Source organism: Manis pentadactyla, chromosome 3 (genome assembly GCF_030020395.1).
Source record: "Manis pentadactyla isolate mManPen7 chromosome 3, mManPen7.hap1, whole genome shotgun sequence".
Taxonomy (NCBI): domain Eukaryota; kingdom Metazoa; phylum Chordata; class Mammalia; order Pholidota; family Manidae; genus Manis; species Manis pentadactyla.
Window position 1 is genome coordinate 17,318,959 of NC_080021.1, and position 14,267 is coordinate 17,333,225.

At 44.4% G+C, this 14,267-nt stretch overlaps 1 protein-coding gene across 1 annotated transcript in view; it reads left to right on the forward strand.

Moving 5' to 3' along the window:
- FER1L6 (fer-1 like family member 6) overlaps nt 1-14,267 on the forward strand; it is a 105,844-nt gene that overhangs the window by 15,827 nt on the left and 75,750 nt on the right. The window contains exons 10-15 of the mRNA XM_036883108.2: nt 560-912; nt 5,525-5,633; nt 6,352-6,535; nt 10,862-10,982; nt 11,969-12,069; nt 13,681-13,771. Coding sequence (XP_036739003.2) covers nt 560-912; nt 5,525-5,633; nt 6,352-6,535; nt 10,862-10,982; nt 11,969-12,069; nt 13,681-13,771 — 959 coding nt within the window. The remainder of the gene's footprint in view (nt 1-559; nt 913-5,524; nt 5,634-6,351; nt 6,536-10,861; nt 10,983-11,968; nt 12,070-13,680; nt 13,772-14,267) is intronic.

A 14,267-nucleotide genomic window follows, 5' to 3' on the forward strand; every position in this document is an offset into this window, starting at 1 on the left:
CCCCTGGACTCCAGCCACGATTGCTTTCACTTTTAGATCCTTCTGTCTGCATGCGCCTTCCAATTGACATTGCTGTCCCCTCTGCCCAGATTCCTCTCTGCTCCCTCTAATTCCTCTCTATTCCATATCAGCCTGTTATTTGTTCTTGCGGCAAAAGGTACCTTCATAGCATTTATAACGTCAATTTTTATTTGTTTATTGTTTGTATGTGCTTTGTTCTCCGCTGGGTTCCATGTTTAGTGTCTGTCATGGTGCCTGAAACATGTTAGGAGTCAATAAACATTTGATGGATAAAAGAATAGATAAGGATGCACGTGCGAATTCATAGTATTAATATAGTTGTGGACAAATGTGCACATAACCATGGAAGAAAGATTAGCAAGAAATATACCAAAATGGCACTTGAGGCTTTCTTTGGTGATGGGATATTCTGTAAATATTTTCTCTTGTCTTTTCTATATATTTTAAATTTCTAAATGAATGTGTACAACTTTCATAAAGCAAAAAATGATCACCTTGAAAACACAAATAGGCAACTAAAGCTTGGGCTCTTTCAAAGGCTTTCTACCTACCTTCGGGCCTGCCTGGATTAACCTGTATGGCTCACCCAGGAACCACAGTCTGATGGACGACTACCAGGAGCTGAACGAGGGCTTTGGGGAAGGCGTGTCATTCCGGGGCAGAATCTTGGTAGAAATTGCTGTGGAAATCCTCTCGGGAGGGGCGCAGGAGTCTAAATTTTCCAAGGCACTTAAGGAGCTCAAGATGTCTGCGAAGGACAAAGGCCCCAAGTCTTCCAAAGGCCCGAGCAAGGACAATGTTGACAGAACTGACAATGGAAAACCCCAGCAGGCTTCAGACAAAACCAACTCAACTGACGTGGAGGTGGAACCTTTCCATGTGCCCCCTGAGGTAGGTCTGAGCACTGCCCCGCTGCACCTGCGAGGTGTGCCCAGAGCAGAGGCAGCAACTGCCACGGGTGCCCAAAGGCCTGCCCGGGCCTCACTCTCCAGCACAATGTGGGTCAGCCCAGCCCTGTATGCCGGGCTGGTGCCCTGCTTCTTGCTGCTCACATCACAGCCATCTTCTCAGGACAAACTCCTTCAGCGTCCCCCAGTCACGGGTTCCCATGGAAACCAACGTAAACAAGAAAAAAACCAATCTCTGGGGGAACTGCTGGGAGCAGGTGGCTGGGTGATGGGCTAAACTATGTATGTGGCCTTAACTTTGCATGTGCTTCAGATGTGGGTAATGTGGGTGACAAGCTGGGTTACAGGAAGCTGAGACATCTATTCCTCTGCCCTAAGCCTGCAGGGCAATCATTCAAGGGAATGCTTACTTTTGCTTATTACTCAATGTAAAGCCCACTAGCATTTTTCCAGCTGGTTCTATATTATGGGAAAGAGATCTGGGGTGTCAAGCTGAATACAAACCATGAATGTCCTCTCAACTGTGTAGTTTACAACAGTGTTTTGTAGCTGAGCGAATGGAAGAACTTCATGTTTTATTAGTAGCAGAGGCAAGTGATTTCATCTGGATGATTGTGCCTGGGGAGAGTGTTTCTCAGGTCAACCAGACAACTGTTCAGATGGGGAAGGGAGGTGGTTGCTGGTCTGCCAGAGTGGTCCATGCCCCCTGGAGCGCATACATGTACACAGGGGCAACACCTTTGCCATTGTGGTCGCCGACGTTTCCATGGGTTACTCCCTCTACCCTATGGCTTGTGACTGACTTTGGGTGTTTTGCAGACATCCCAGCTCTCCCCTGTGAACTTGCACATTGGGAAATGGTCTCTGGAAATATGTACTGTCAGCTTGTGGTTAGACTTGACGGTGCTCTGGTGTGCTTGCGTTGATGTGTGCTCTTCAGCATACATGCCAACTTTGGAAACCTGAGTTTTTTTGGGAGTTTGTCAGAAATTGTGGGTTGCTTATTAGCTATTTAAGCAGATATCCTCTATATATCTGTCCCTGTGGCAATCTTTCCTGCCATTGAGACTTTCCATTCTTTTCTAAACAGGGATTGCCAAGTAGAAAGGGGCTAGTCGAAGATTTTCTTAACCCAAGTCAGTATCTTCAAGGTACACTGGGGCCATCTGAAAATTCTAGCAGAAAGCGAGAATGGCTGGCAACTTTTGAGTGTGCATTTTTCTACAAGGCCAGGACGCCATATCATAGCTACTATGTAGACAGTAGTAGGACAAGGGGATAATTCAGGAATCTTTCAAACCCTTATTTCTCCTCCCTCCTCTCCTCATCCTGGCTTCTTGTTTGCAGTCAGGTTCTTGCTGTGCTTACTAATTATCTGTTGCTGTATAACACCTTCCCCCTAATTCAGCACCTTAAAACAAAAAACATTTATCTTCTCTGTGGGTGAGGAATTTGGGAATACCTTAGCTTGGTGGCTCTGGCACAGAATTTCTCTTGAGGTTTCAGTCAAGATGCTGGGAGGAGCTGCAGTCTCATCTGAAGGCTTGATGGAAACTGCAGGATCCACTTTCAAGATGAAGCCTTCACACTTGGCAGGGAGACTCAGCTCCTTGTTGGCCCTGGCAGGAGGCCTCAGTTTCTTACCACATGGGTCCTCATAGGCTGCTTGAGTGTCCTCATGGCAGCTGGCTTCCCCCAGACTGGGTGATGCAAGAGAGAGCAAGGCAGAAACTGACCAAACCCAGGAAGTCAGACACTGACAGTTGTGCCACATTCTGTTGTTAGAAATGAATCACTAAGTCCAGCCCACACTGAGAGGGAGAGGATTTAGCCTTCACCCTTTGAGGGAAGGATTTTCCAAGAATTTAGGAACATTTTTAAAACCACCGCATTGTGCTCCTACCTTCCCCAGAGGGTCAACAGCTCTGTGGCTTCTTCTTCTTCTTTACTCTTTCCAGGGTCCTCAAGCTCCAGTCTCCCTTGCTGCAGCCACATGCTCATTGCATATCTGGACAAATGAGACCCCCTGATGTTGGTTTTCCCAGCTCACCCTCAGCACCACAATCAAAGCCTATCTCCCCTATGCCAACCTTTCATAGAGCATAGCTAATCTAACAGATGGGGTCGTTTTTAAATCCTGTCAACATGTATTGAATAGTTTCTTGTTTAAGCATCATCTTTAACACTGGTAGGAATAAAAATAGAGTGTGACTCCATGGGATTTATGGTGTAGAAGGGTAGGTAAGACCTGCTAAATGAATGTGTAAGAAGTAGAAAGTGAAGTGCAATAGAGTACAGATAAAGTGCTCTTATTTCCTGGATGAGGAAACTATAATGATTAAAATGTTGGGCTCCCAGTCTAGAGAGTTGGATTTAAGATGTGGCCGTGTGGTGCAGTGGTTACTGCCCAGCCTCTGGAGGAACACAGTCTCTGACTCTTCGGGCAAGTCACTGCCACTCCTTCCAGGAATAACCTCCACTTCGTGGGCTCATAGTGAGGATTCAATGAACTGGTACCTGCAAAGTACTTAGAACAGAGCCTGGCACATAATTAATGCTCAGTGAATATTAGTCATGTGAGTTGCTTTGGATCGACACCTTGATCTTCCATGGGTCCTCATCTATAAGTGGGTGTAATAAAAATACCTCCCTCCTAGGACAGTTATGAGAATTACATGAGATAATGTAGGTAAAATTTTTAATACCTCATCTAATAAGGTGATAAGAGCTCAGAAAACATTACCATCATCATTTCTCCAGCTCAGGAAGTTACGGTATGCTTCTGAAAGGAAGAGGCATTTGAGCTGGGCCTTGAAGGATTGGGAGGATTAAGACATGAATTCTAATATTTTGAAATACTTATCATGACTACTTTGTGGCATTTATATGTATAGGCTTTATACTAGGCACTCCACAGGGAGAATCTCATTTCTCCCCGACCTGTAGGCTCTGTTACGGTGCTTATTTCACAGGTAAGGAAAATGACCCCCCAAGAACAGCCATGAGTTGCCCAAAGTCGACCAGCTAGGAAGTAGCAGAGCTGGGATTTGAAGAGGAGTTGTCTGGCTGGGGAGCCTGCCACCCTTCTTCCTGGCTGTGTGGACTCTTCTGCCTGCAGGTCTCTGAGTAGTTTTTAGCCCCTGCCCAGAGAGTAAACTTGGTCCGGGAAGGAGAGATAAGTGGTTTGTTTACAGCCAGTGGATACAGTGGCAGCAGGCGGGAGGGTGTGTGCTCTGTGACTGACACCCAGCACTGGGCCCCCACCCTGCCAGCATTTTCTGGTCAATAGAAACATTTCCTGTACTGTTGCTGTCAACAGCACAGGAGGCTCCTGTCTGAAGGAAGGGCCACCTTTTTAAGACCCACGGGCTCTCAGGGGCAGGGTTCAGGGCTCTTAACCTCTGAAGCCACAACTGCTTTATATCTTTAGATGAACCTTATTGCTTTTTCCACCTAGTTTAATAAATCCAGCTGTAAAACCAGGAAGCACAGACTATGGCTTCAGCTCATTAAGCCTCTTTGCTCAGAAACATGATGCTCTGTCATGGTGTCCCAGCTACATCTGATTCCTGAGCCATCAGGCTGGTCCACGTCAGTATGAGTCATTTGTAAACAGTTGTGTGTTACCTTGAGATGGCTCTTGCCCTGTGACCTGTAACAGCCCTGTCTTCCTGAATGTAGGCTTCTGAAGAAGGCAGCCTTGTTGAATACCAGGCCTCAAATATTGGCTAACTTTAACTGCTGTGTGACCTTGGGAAGCCTCTTAGTCCTCTGAGCTTTAGTTGATTCAGATAGAAGGTGGAGGTTCAAGCAGATGAAGTTTAAGGTCCTTTTCAGTGTAAAAGTCATGGTGATTCCAGGACCTGTGCTCCCCTCACAGCAGTAACCACAGGGGTTTAGCCCATCATAGATACACTTGATTGACTGATGCTTATGCAAGTGGCTAACCCTCTGCCTTCTTTGATCTGAGTTTGTGTTACTTGGGGAAGTAAAGTTTGTGAGTGAGCACCAAGGCACAGGCTTAACACACGTTAGAGTTCAAAGAGCACTAGGTCTGTGGACAGAATGCCTGGGAAAGTTACTAAACTCAATCTCAAGTTTAGTTTTCTTGGTTTACTCATCTGTAAAATGGGAATGATCGAGATTTTGGCCTCTCAAGGTTGTTAAGAGGAACAACCATAATCTATGTGATGACCCTGTGTGATTCATAAAACCCTGCTCAAATGCAAGGGTTTAATCAACTGTGACTATTTTCTAAATGCTACTTACTAGAAGGTGATTTCAAGCCTGTGTTTCACAGTAGTACCTTAGAAAGATATACATACCAGACTCAGCCTTTAAAATAAGATTTTTTTGTAAGGTAGAAGCTCAGAAGGTTGAGATTGCAGCATTTTAGATACATGGCTGAATTTGGATTTGTAGGTCCTTATTCCTGCCTGTCCGATTAGCGGGGAAATGAAGTGGTACTTCAGGCTGACACTGGAACTCAAATACTTATAAATACCCTGACTAGGTTAGCATCACTAATTCAGCTTCCTAGTGATAAAAAAAAAAAAAAAGAGCCAGGTGTTTCTGATATTTTTTTCTTTCTATAGATTGTTCCAGAAAAATATGAGGAATTTTTACTCTTTGGAGCATTTTTTGAAGCTACCATGATTGACCGAAAGATTGGAGATAAACCTATTAGCTTTGAAGTTTCTATTGGTAAGTGCAGGCAAGCACAGTGCCTGGCACCTGGCATGGGCTTTATACCTGTTTCTTGAGTAAATGAATTAGGGCCTTACGCAAAGATGTAGTATTCTTCTGAAGGTTTGCACCTCAGAAAAAAATGAGTAATTCTTTGTTTACTTCAGTGTCAGAATGTAAGGGATAGAATTATTTCCATACTTAAAAAAAAAGGATTCAGAGTATAGCTTGGATTCAGACAGACTTGGATTGCTAATCCTGGTTCCATTACCCCTTGCCTCACTTAGTTTCTCTGGGTCTGTTTCTTCATCTATACAATGGAAATAACTCCTCATAGAGATGTTGCAAGGGTATAATGAGTTAATGCATGCAAAATGTGGTGCATATGTAAGTGCTGTTATTATGACTCCCAGCCATCCCTAGAAACAGCATTCCATTCAAAAAGGTCTTGATTCACATTTGGTAAGCTCTCGTTTAAAGGAACAGAAGGAAATGGAGATGGAATCCAGTTAATCTGTAATTTAAGTCATTTTTACAAAGTAGAACATAAGATAAATACAGAGTATGGTTCATTGTCATTATCGATCTTTCTCTGGTCTGAACATTGCTCTTCCCACCTTCACACTGAGATCTTATTTCCTTGTCCTGGGAGGACATGAACTTGGGTTCCTTATACCAAGGAGCCTAATTCTGCTGTTGACACTTGGCCGCTGTCCCCTTGCTACTGCCTCTGCAGGTAATTTTGGGAACTTGATTGATGGGGGGTCCCATCATGGGAGTAAGAAGAAGTTAGCTGAATCAGCTGAAGAAGACATCCTTCCACTGCTGCATAAAACAGAAGAGGATGACACCCACAGTGTCCCCATCCCTATGGCCTCCACCACTCATCCGGAGAAGCCACTTGTGATGGAAGGGAACAGGTAGGGGACAGCAGTTAGGGTTCTGACACTGGGAGTCTGACCAATTTCTGGGACTGTGTGATTCAGATCTTCTTTAAAACCAGAAACATCATTTAAAAAGTTCTCAGTTATGGGAGCAAGATACACACAGGGGAACATGGTAAGCCCCACTCTACTGAAGCCTTGTGACATGTCAGCAACTCTCCAGAGTGACATGTCCAGGAATTCACTTGAGGGCAGAACAATGATAATGGGCATTATTATTATCATATCTGAAGACCCTATTTTTCTATAACTGAAGCATAACAAGATAAGAAGGTCAGAATTTAAAATTTCAGTCTAAATCTATTCAACAATTATTATATACATCTGAGCTCTCTGTTACCCTGTAAACTCAACTTGGTGGGATTTTAGAGTACATTATTATATTATTTTTGCCAGTCAAACAATTGTCAACTACTAGAAAATGTCATTGTCAAAATGATTGTCAGTCAGCAGAAAAGACTATTTCAGAAAACAGCTGGGGTGCCTTCATGTACCTCACTGATCTTTAGTCCATGTAAAATATCAACTTGCAAAGAGAAGGAAAATTACAGAATTCTGTTTTAAGAAAGCAGTGTCAAGCGCCAACTAAGTGACTTTTACAAGAAGAGTGGTAAGCCACACATAGATTCTTCTGTGTTCTGAGCCTCATGTGATGAGCAAAAACATGATGATCTCATTGGATTCTTATAAGAGAACATTGCTCTCCCTGTTTCCTGTGAGGAGAATGGAACCACATCGCTAGGATGCTTCAGTCTCCTCCTCCTCAATCTGCATGCTCTCTCAGGGCCCAGACCCACGGCTTATCGACCACTGTTAGGGTTGCAAGGACTTCCCCAGACAGCCCTCTTTCCTGAGCAGCAGATTCAAACCCTTCCACTTGGGTGTCCCACAATTATGCACCAGGTTCATTGTCTTCACAGACATACTCTGCCCCTCTTCTCAACTTTCCCATCTCACAGACTAGTCCTGCTATTCTCTGATCTTCCAAGCCACAAATTGGAAAGAGGCCAACTTTTCTTCTTCCTTCCTTCCTCAGCCCATCACCAATAAAGTCCAGTCAGTATATGTCTCTGCTCTCACGTATGTCTTATATCTTATTGCCACTTCTTTCTTTCTGGCCATTGGTATCTTCATCCTGGATTATTTTAAAAACCTCCTATCTGGCTTACATCTTCTTCAAGAAATTCACCAAACCATCTGAGTGAGTCACCCCCGGATGGATGCCATTCATGGGCTGCCTGTAGCTTCCAGGATTATTTGCAGAGGGAGCCTGCTGATCCGATCCCCATCTACTTCTTTGCCATCATCTCCAGTCACTCCCCAGACAACTCCAGTCCTCCATCCACCCCCTGCCCCTGGCAGTTTCCCAAGTGCATCCTGCTGTTTGCTGATGCCGGGCCTTTGATCATGCCCCTCCCTCTGCCAGGCAGCAAGCCCCTGCTTGGAACTGCCAGCTCCCAGTACTCTTCAAGGCTAAGCCCAAGTTCTCTTCCTGAGTCCCAAGTCTGATTTGAGGTTCATGCTCACTTCCACTGAGCACTAATCATACTGCATTGGGATATTTTTACTTGTCTGTCTCCCTATTAGGTTGTGAGCACTCTGAGGGCAGGGATTGCATCTCTTTGTCTGTGTATCTGCTTATCTTTGTGCCTGGCGCATAGTGATCGCTCATAAGTGTTTTTGACTGAGTTAAGGATTTACACGACTAGGTCAGGGCACAGGGTACATTGGAAGAGAGAGGGGATGGGTGACTTAGTGTGCCTGGGAGGAGGTAAGGAGTTGGGAAGGGTCACAGAAAAGGTGATACCCTAATAGGCAAGAATGGGCTGAAGCAATGGAAAGAGTGTGTGTTTGGCAATATGTAGGGTGGTGTCAGTGCAAATAATCTTAGCTCTTTGTCCATTCATTTTTGAAATCCTGTCCCTCCCGTGGACTACCTTTTTTGGGGTCTTTTTTTGGCTCTTTGGTACCCATGGCTGATTGTCTGTCTTCCTTTACACACACCAAAAAGCACCCCAAACTCCCCAGTGCTTTAATGGCTTCTCTTTCTCTTCTCAATCTGAGGACACCAATGTGTGGCTCCCATGACTGGGTCTGTAGCTCTGGGAGATTTTTCTGAGACATTTGAGAAAAGGTGTGACTTTGGGTAAGGGTAGGCTTGTTCTCTGCATCCTTTCACTGGTACTGGCAGGGACAGCATCCCTTACCTCGGTGGACTAGCCCATTGCTGACTTTTGGTGGGGGTGTTGGGACATGTAATATGGGAAGGATTTGGGAGGAGATAAGATGTCTCAGGCACCCTCACCAGGACGTCATATCAGTGCCAACCAGCAGGCTTGAGGAGCCCAAAGTAAGCCATGCTGGTGTTTGGTGGGCTTTGCGTATATTCCTCAGTCACTATATTGGTACCCTGTCCACACACAGCAGCAAGCCAGGGTGTCAGCAGCAGAATCGGAAGATTCCTCGTCTGCAGTAGACCCCAACACAGATGTGTACACACATGTATGCGTGCACACACAATTTATTCGCATATTGCCACCATTAAATCACCACTTTGTGTTTGTTCTGGGCTTCCCAGTTTTACAAAGCATGTGCATTCACATATATATATATGTATTAGGCTGGAGCTCAGGAATGAGATTGGAGCACAAGGTGCCCAGTGGCAGGTCATCATTTGATTTTCAGGATTCCAAGCCCACCCTTGCCCAAAGTCACAGGCTGGTCGTGTGTCAGTGTGTTAGGGCAGCCATTCAAGTTGGCAGTCTTCCCCTTCCACTGGCCACGCGGTGCCCTCCCGTCTGCTGCCGTCCATCTGCACTGCATTTTGCCTGAGAAACCACAACATCCCGGTCCACGCAGACCCAGTACCACTAGGCCGGCTCTGGGAATCAGAGATACAAAGGCCCTGAACATGATGAGCCCAAAATAATGTAAACCAGGGAAACTGTGGGACAAAGAGCAATATAGGGTGGCAGTTAATTTTCTTGTGGGATTCTCAGTGCAGTGATTTTAAAAGAAATAAAAGAAAGAGCAGTTTCATTTCTAATCTTTTTCTTGATTTTACTTTTTTGTTCTCCTGCTGTAATAACAACCTCACTTTCTGCCAAGAATCTATTTGGCTTCTCTTCTGAATGGACACCTGCTGGTTTATTTTCTGCAGAACAGACCACAGGGCACCTTTACTAATTTATGGTCTCCAGGAGAAATTTGGGTTGAAGGGCTAAAAAGAACGACAGCTCATTTTTTTAGGTTGATGTTCTCTTCAGCTTTTTGGAGTGAAACAAAACTTTCCTCCCTCCCTTCCCCATCTCTATAGGCGTGTGACTCCAGACACTGTCCCCATTTATCAGGGCCACGGGTCTCACCATGCTCATTCCAGGAACTATGTTTTAGCCTCCTTCCACATGTCTCTTCACACAGTCCTGGCTGTTTGTGGGAAAATCACAGGTGTTTGGGGAACACCTAGTTAAGAATATAGCTGTCCTTAGGCGCGGGACTTCAACTTTTTGCCACACCTCTCCCCCCTTCCGTGCCTTCACACCATCCCTTTCCTCCTTGGGAACCAAGATTTTCAAGTAAGTTTCTTCTCTGTCTTCAATCTCAGTCTGCTAATGGTCTTTTTCTCATCAGCATTTTCACACATCCAACTGTCAACCTCAGACACCCCCTTGGGCTCCACATTTCCCCTTCCAGCTACTTGGTCATCCTTCTTGTCCATTCCTAGCCAAGCAAGTCACTGACATTATTAGTACCAGTGCCTGGCAACAGGCATTGGATGGATGGAGGGATGGATGGGTAGATGGGTGGATGGCAAGCCATGGAATGCTGAAGTTTAGTTTGAGGCACATGTTTTCTTCCTCATTAAAAATGTTTTAGCCTCTTCCATTTCTCTGGCAGTTTCAGCTGACAAAGTGCATTGACACCTGTTGTCTCATTCAGTCTTTACTCAGGGCCTAGTACACAGATGTTAAAGGGAAAATGTTCTTTTTGCTCCCTTCTCTCATCTCTCAACTGAAAAGAGAACTTCTTGAAGAAGGCTTGCCTGCTGAGTCCTGCCCTCTGGGAATCACGTCTAAGCTGTGGCCTAGTCTGCTGAGGCCGGCTGCTGGGACTTCCCTGTTAGAGCCACATACCCGTTCTGTTGGTTGTGTGCTGTTCATGGGTCCCCAGTTAGTGTACAGGTGACAGTTCGAGTGTTTTGTCCCCCACCTCACCCAGAACATGCAAAACATGAGCATGTGGTTGGAATTGCCCGAAAAGCACCAATTGCCAACTAACTTCCAGGCCTGACATGTTTCACAGGAATTACAACTATTTGCCATTTGAGGCCAAGAAGCCCTGTGTCTACTTCATCAGCTCTTGGGGTGACCAGACATTCAGGCTGCACTGGTCCAACATGCTGGAGAAAATGGCAGACCTGCTGGTAGGTGACTGACAGGCGATGGGTTTGAATATAGGGAAACTGGCGGCAAAAGGGATTTTTAAAAAATCTACCCAGTAGAGGGTCTTGACTTCAATTTAAATACAAATGAATTGCAGCTGCTGCACTTGGAGGACACATGGCTCCTACTACATAGACCCAGGGTAATGAGAATATATTTGCAAAATCCCTGGACTTTAAATCAAGCTATCTTAATTTGAATCCCTGCTCTGCTTCTTACCATCATAGGACCTAGAGAGAGATAGGCTATATTCCTAATCTTCAAAGGGCAGGAGGTTGATACCTTTCTCACAAAATTGACAGATCCTGGCTTCAGCTAATATAAAATCCTAAGTCCTTAACATGGTGGATAATTGCTTACAAGATCAGGCCCTGCCACCTCACCAGTCCTGTCTCTCACATGCTCTTACTCCTTTTTTCCAAGGACACTGGACTTTTCATTTCTTGAGGAAACCAAGTACCTTTATGCCTCATAGCCACCTCCATGCCCTTCCATCTGCCTGAGCTTCTTCTGATATAATCAGAAGAACTGATAGCCTTTTAAATTCAGGAATTATTCACTGTTATTATATCCCCATATAACAAATTGACTTGAACATTGCTTGTGAAGTTTTCAGTAATTATATCTAATTTTTTCTACTTCATCAGGTGTTTCCCCAGACATTAGTTTTCCCCTGCAGTGTAGACCCTAAATGGTACCAAGTTAGGGAATGAATCTGGGACAGAGACAATGAGTTTGAGCAATGCAGGAGAAGACTTGTATCTGGGCCAATTCCAGTTAAGAAAAGGCAGATGCTTACCCAGAACACAGTAGCGTTTCCCAGTTTAGGCACAAGAAAATGAGGGAAATCTTTCATTTCCCAAACAAAAAATTAGCTAAATATTATCTCTGGAGTGTTAGAATCAGGATCTCTAATGCGACGTCTCATTCCCTGCCCTCTCCCCTCCACCTCTGCGGTGTGTTTCAGGAGGAAAGTATAGAAGAAGTGACAGAATCGATCAAGGTGTCAGAGGAAGCCTCGGACGAGAAAACGAAGACAGCCCTCAAAGACTTCGTCAGTCAGTGCAGGTACTGGGAGAGGCAGCCGGCCTACGGGAGCCAAGCTCATGTGGGACCGGCCTTGGCTCACTTTACAGGATGGTCGCTTTGACATGCATTCAGATGGGCACTTGTAGTGTGATCTCCATCTTCATTTTGTTCAGTAGTTGAGCTGGTATTTGTGGGCTCACTACCACTTCCTGCCACCTGAACAACTAAAACACAAAGCAAAGGAAAAAGAAAGAAAAGACCTATGCAGAGACTCTTTCTGAAAAAAGGAAAATGCCAACAATGTTAGTGTCCAGCATGCTTCTTGCATTTGGGTGATGCCCAACGACCATTTGGCAATTAGATGGATGAGTTATATCAAATGCTATTTAATGGAATTTTTCATTTAACACGTTAGTATGCACTGATGAAGGACTCTTATTCCCAGTGGAAGACAATATAATAAAAGATTTAAAAAGAGGGCGAGTGACAAATAACTCCCTATAACTAGTACCTATTACTGAGTGACAAATAACTCCCAAATGTAGTGGCACTTTTTATTATCTCAGGGTTTCTGTGGGTTTGGACACCTCTGGAGTCCAGGGGTGACTTAGCTGGGTGGCTTGCACAGAACCCCTCACAGGCTTCAGTCAAGGCATTGACTGAGGAGGCAGTTATCTCAAGGCTCTACGGGAAAGGATTCGCTGCCAAGACCACTCTCAAGGTCATTTGCAGAATTCGGTTCTTCACAGACTGTTGGATCGAGGACTTCAGTTCCCTGCTAGCCATAGGTTGGAAGTCAGCCTCAGTTCCTCACCATGTGGCCTCTCCTAGCTACCTCTCACAGTGTGGCAGCTGACTTTATCAGGGTAAGCAAGTGACATGAGTCAGAAGGAAATAACAGCAAGATGGAAGCCACAGTCTTTTATAACCTGATCTTGGAAGTGACATGCATTCGCTCTTGATGTATTTTATTAGCAGCAAGTCACAAGGTCCATTGCACATTCAAAGGGAGGAACTTAGTGGCAAGAATAGCTGGAGGTGGGGATCATTGAGAGGCATTATAGAGGCTGCTTACCACATAAGGAAATAACTTCCTCAGCGCAATATCTTATTTTCCAATTTTTAAAGTCATTTATCTTTCTTCTTCAATTGCATTCATGACCTTTACCATTTTCCTACTGAGCACATCTTTAACATCATCCATCAAAATGTTACAACTCATTCCTTTGTATGGTTTTAAAAATGTAAGGACTTCTGCCAATGTTGAGTCTAAAATATTTGCCTTACATATAACTTTTCAGGAAACTTTGGGTGCTTGTTAACTTTGTAAGATGAGAGAAAACTGCGTTAATTTGTATTTGTTGTTAATGAAATTGAACAGCAAGCATAGTAGGTATGTACTGAAAAATGAAATGGAAAAACACAAATCTATTTCCCAAAACTAATGTGGAGTCTGGCATCATCATTTCCAACTCTCAGTTTGTCTCTCAGTAAAGTTAGTGCATTATTGCTTATTCTAAGTGAAAGGTCTTGGTTCTGTGGCTTCATCAGCTTGCCCATTGTATGGCAGAAAGTATATTTCAAATCTCTAGAATTATATAAACATATTTTCATTAAGTTGGTTCCCAAATTGTTATTCTTCTCTTATAGTGCCTTTATCTCTGAAGCAGAAAGAAAACCCAAGATGTTGAACCAAACCACTTTAGATAAGAAACGGCTTACGCTCTGTTGGGAGGAACTGGTATGTGAAAATCTATTTATGCTTTGAACAGATTTAAAACATGTGCTTTAAAAATAAACCTCATGGGTGATGCATAGGTCATAGACCAGATGAGGATAAGTTTCTAAAGGTTATACATTTGCATGATATAGAGGCATGAGTGAGAGGGGAATGTGTGGGTGATTTGGAAAGAAACTAGCATTTATTGAGTGTTTACAATTAACTAGAAGCCCACCAGTCCTATGTCCTATTCTGAAGGATCTCCCCCTTGCTCATTTCTGTGAACTTTGTATTCATCAATGGCTATAGACTCTTCCACTTGTCCTTCTGCCTCACAAACTGAAATAAACATTCCTCCCCTGCTTGGTTTTCTCCCATTAAAAATTGTGGGCCGTAGCTGATGACGTCTGTGCCCTGGAGCCCCTGCACAGTGCAGGGTGCCTCCTAGGTGCTTAGTGCCTGTTGAATGAGTGATGACAGAAACACCCAACCAGCTCAGGTCCTGGACTGCTTGCCT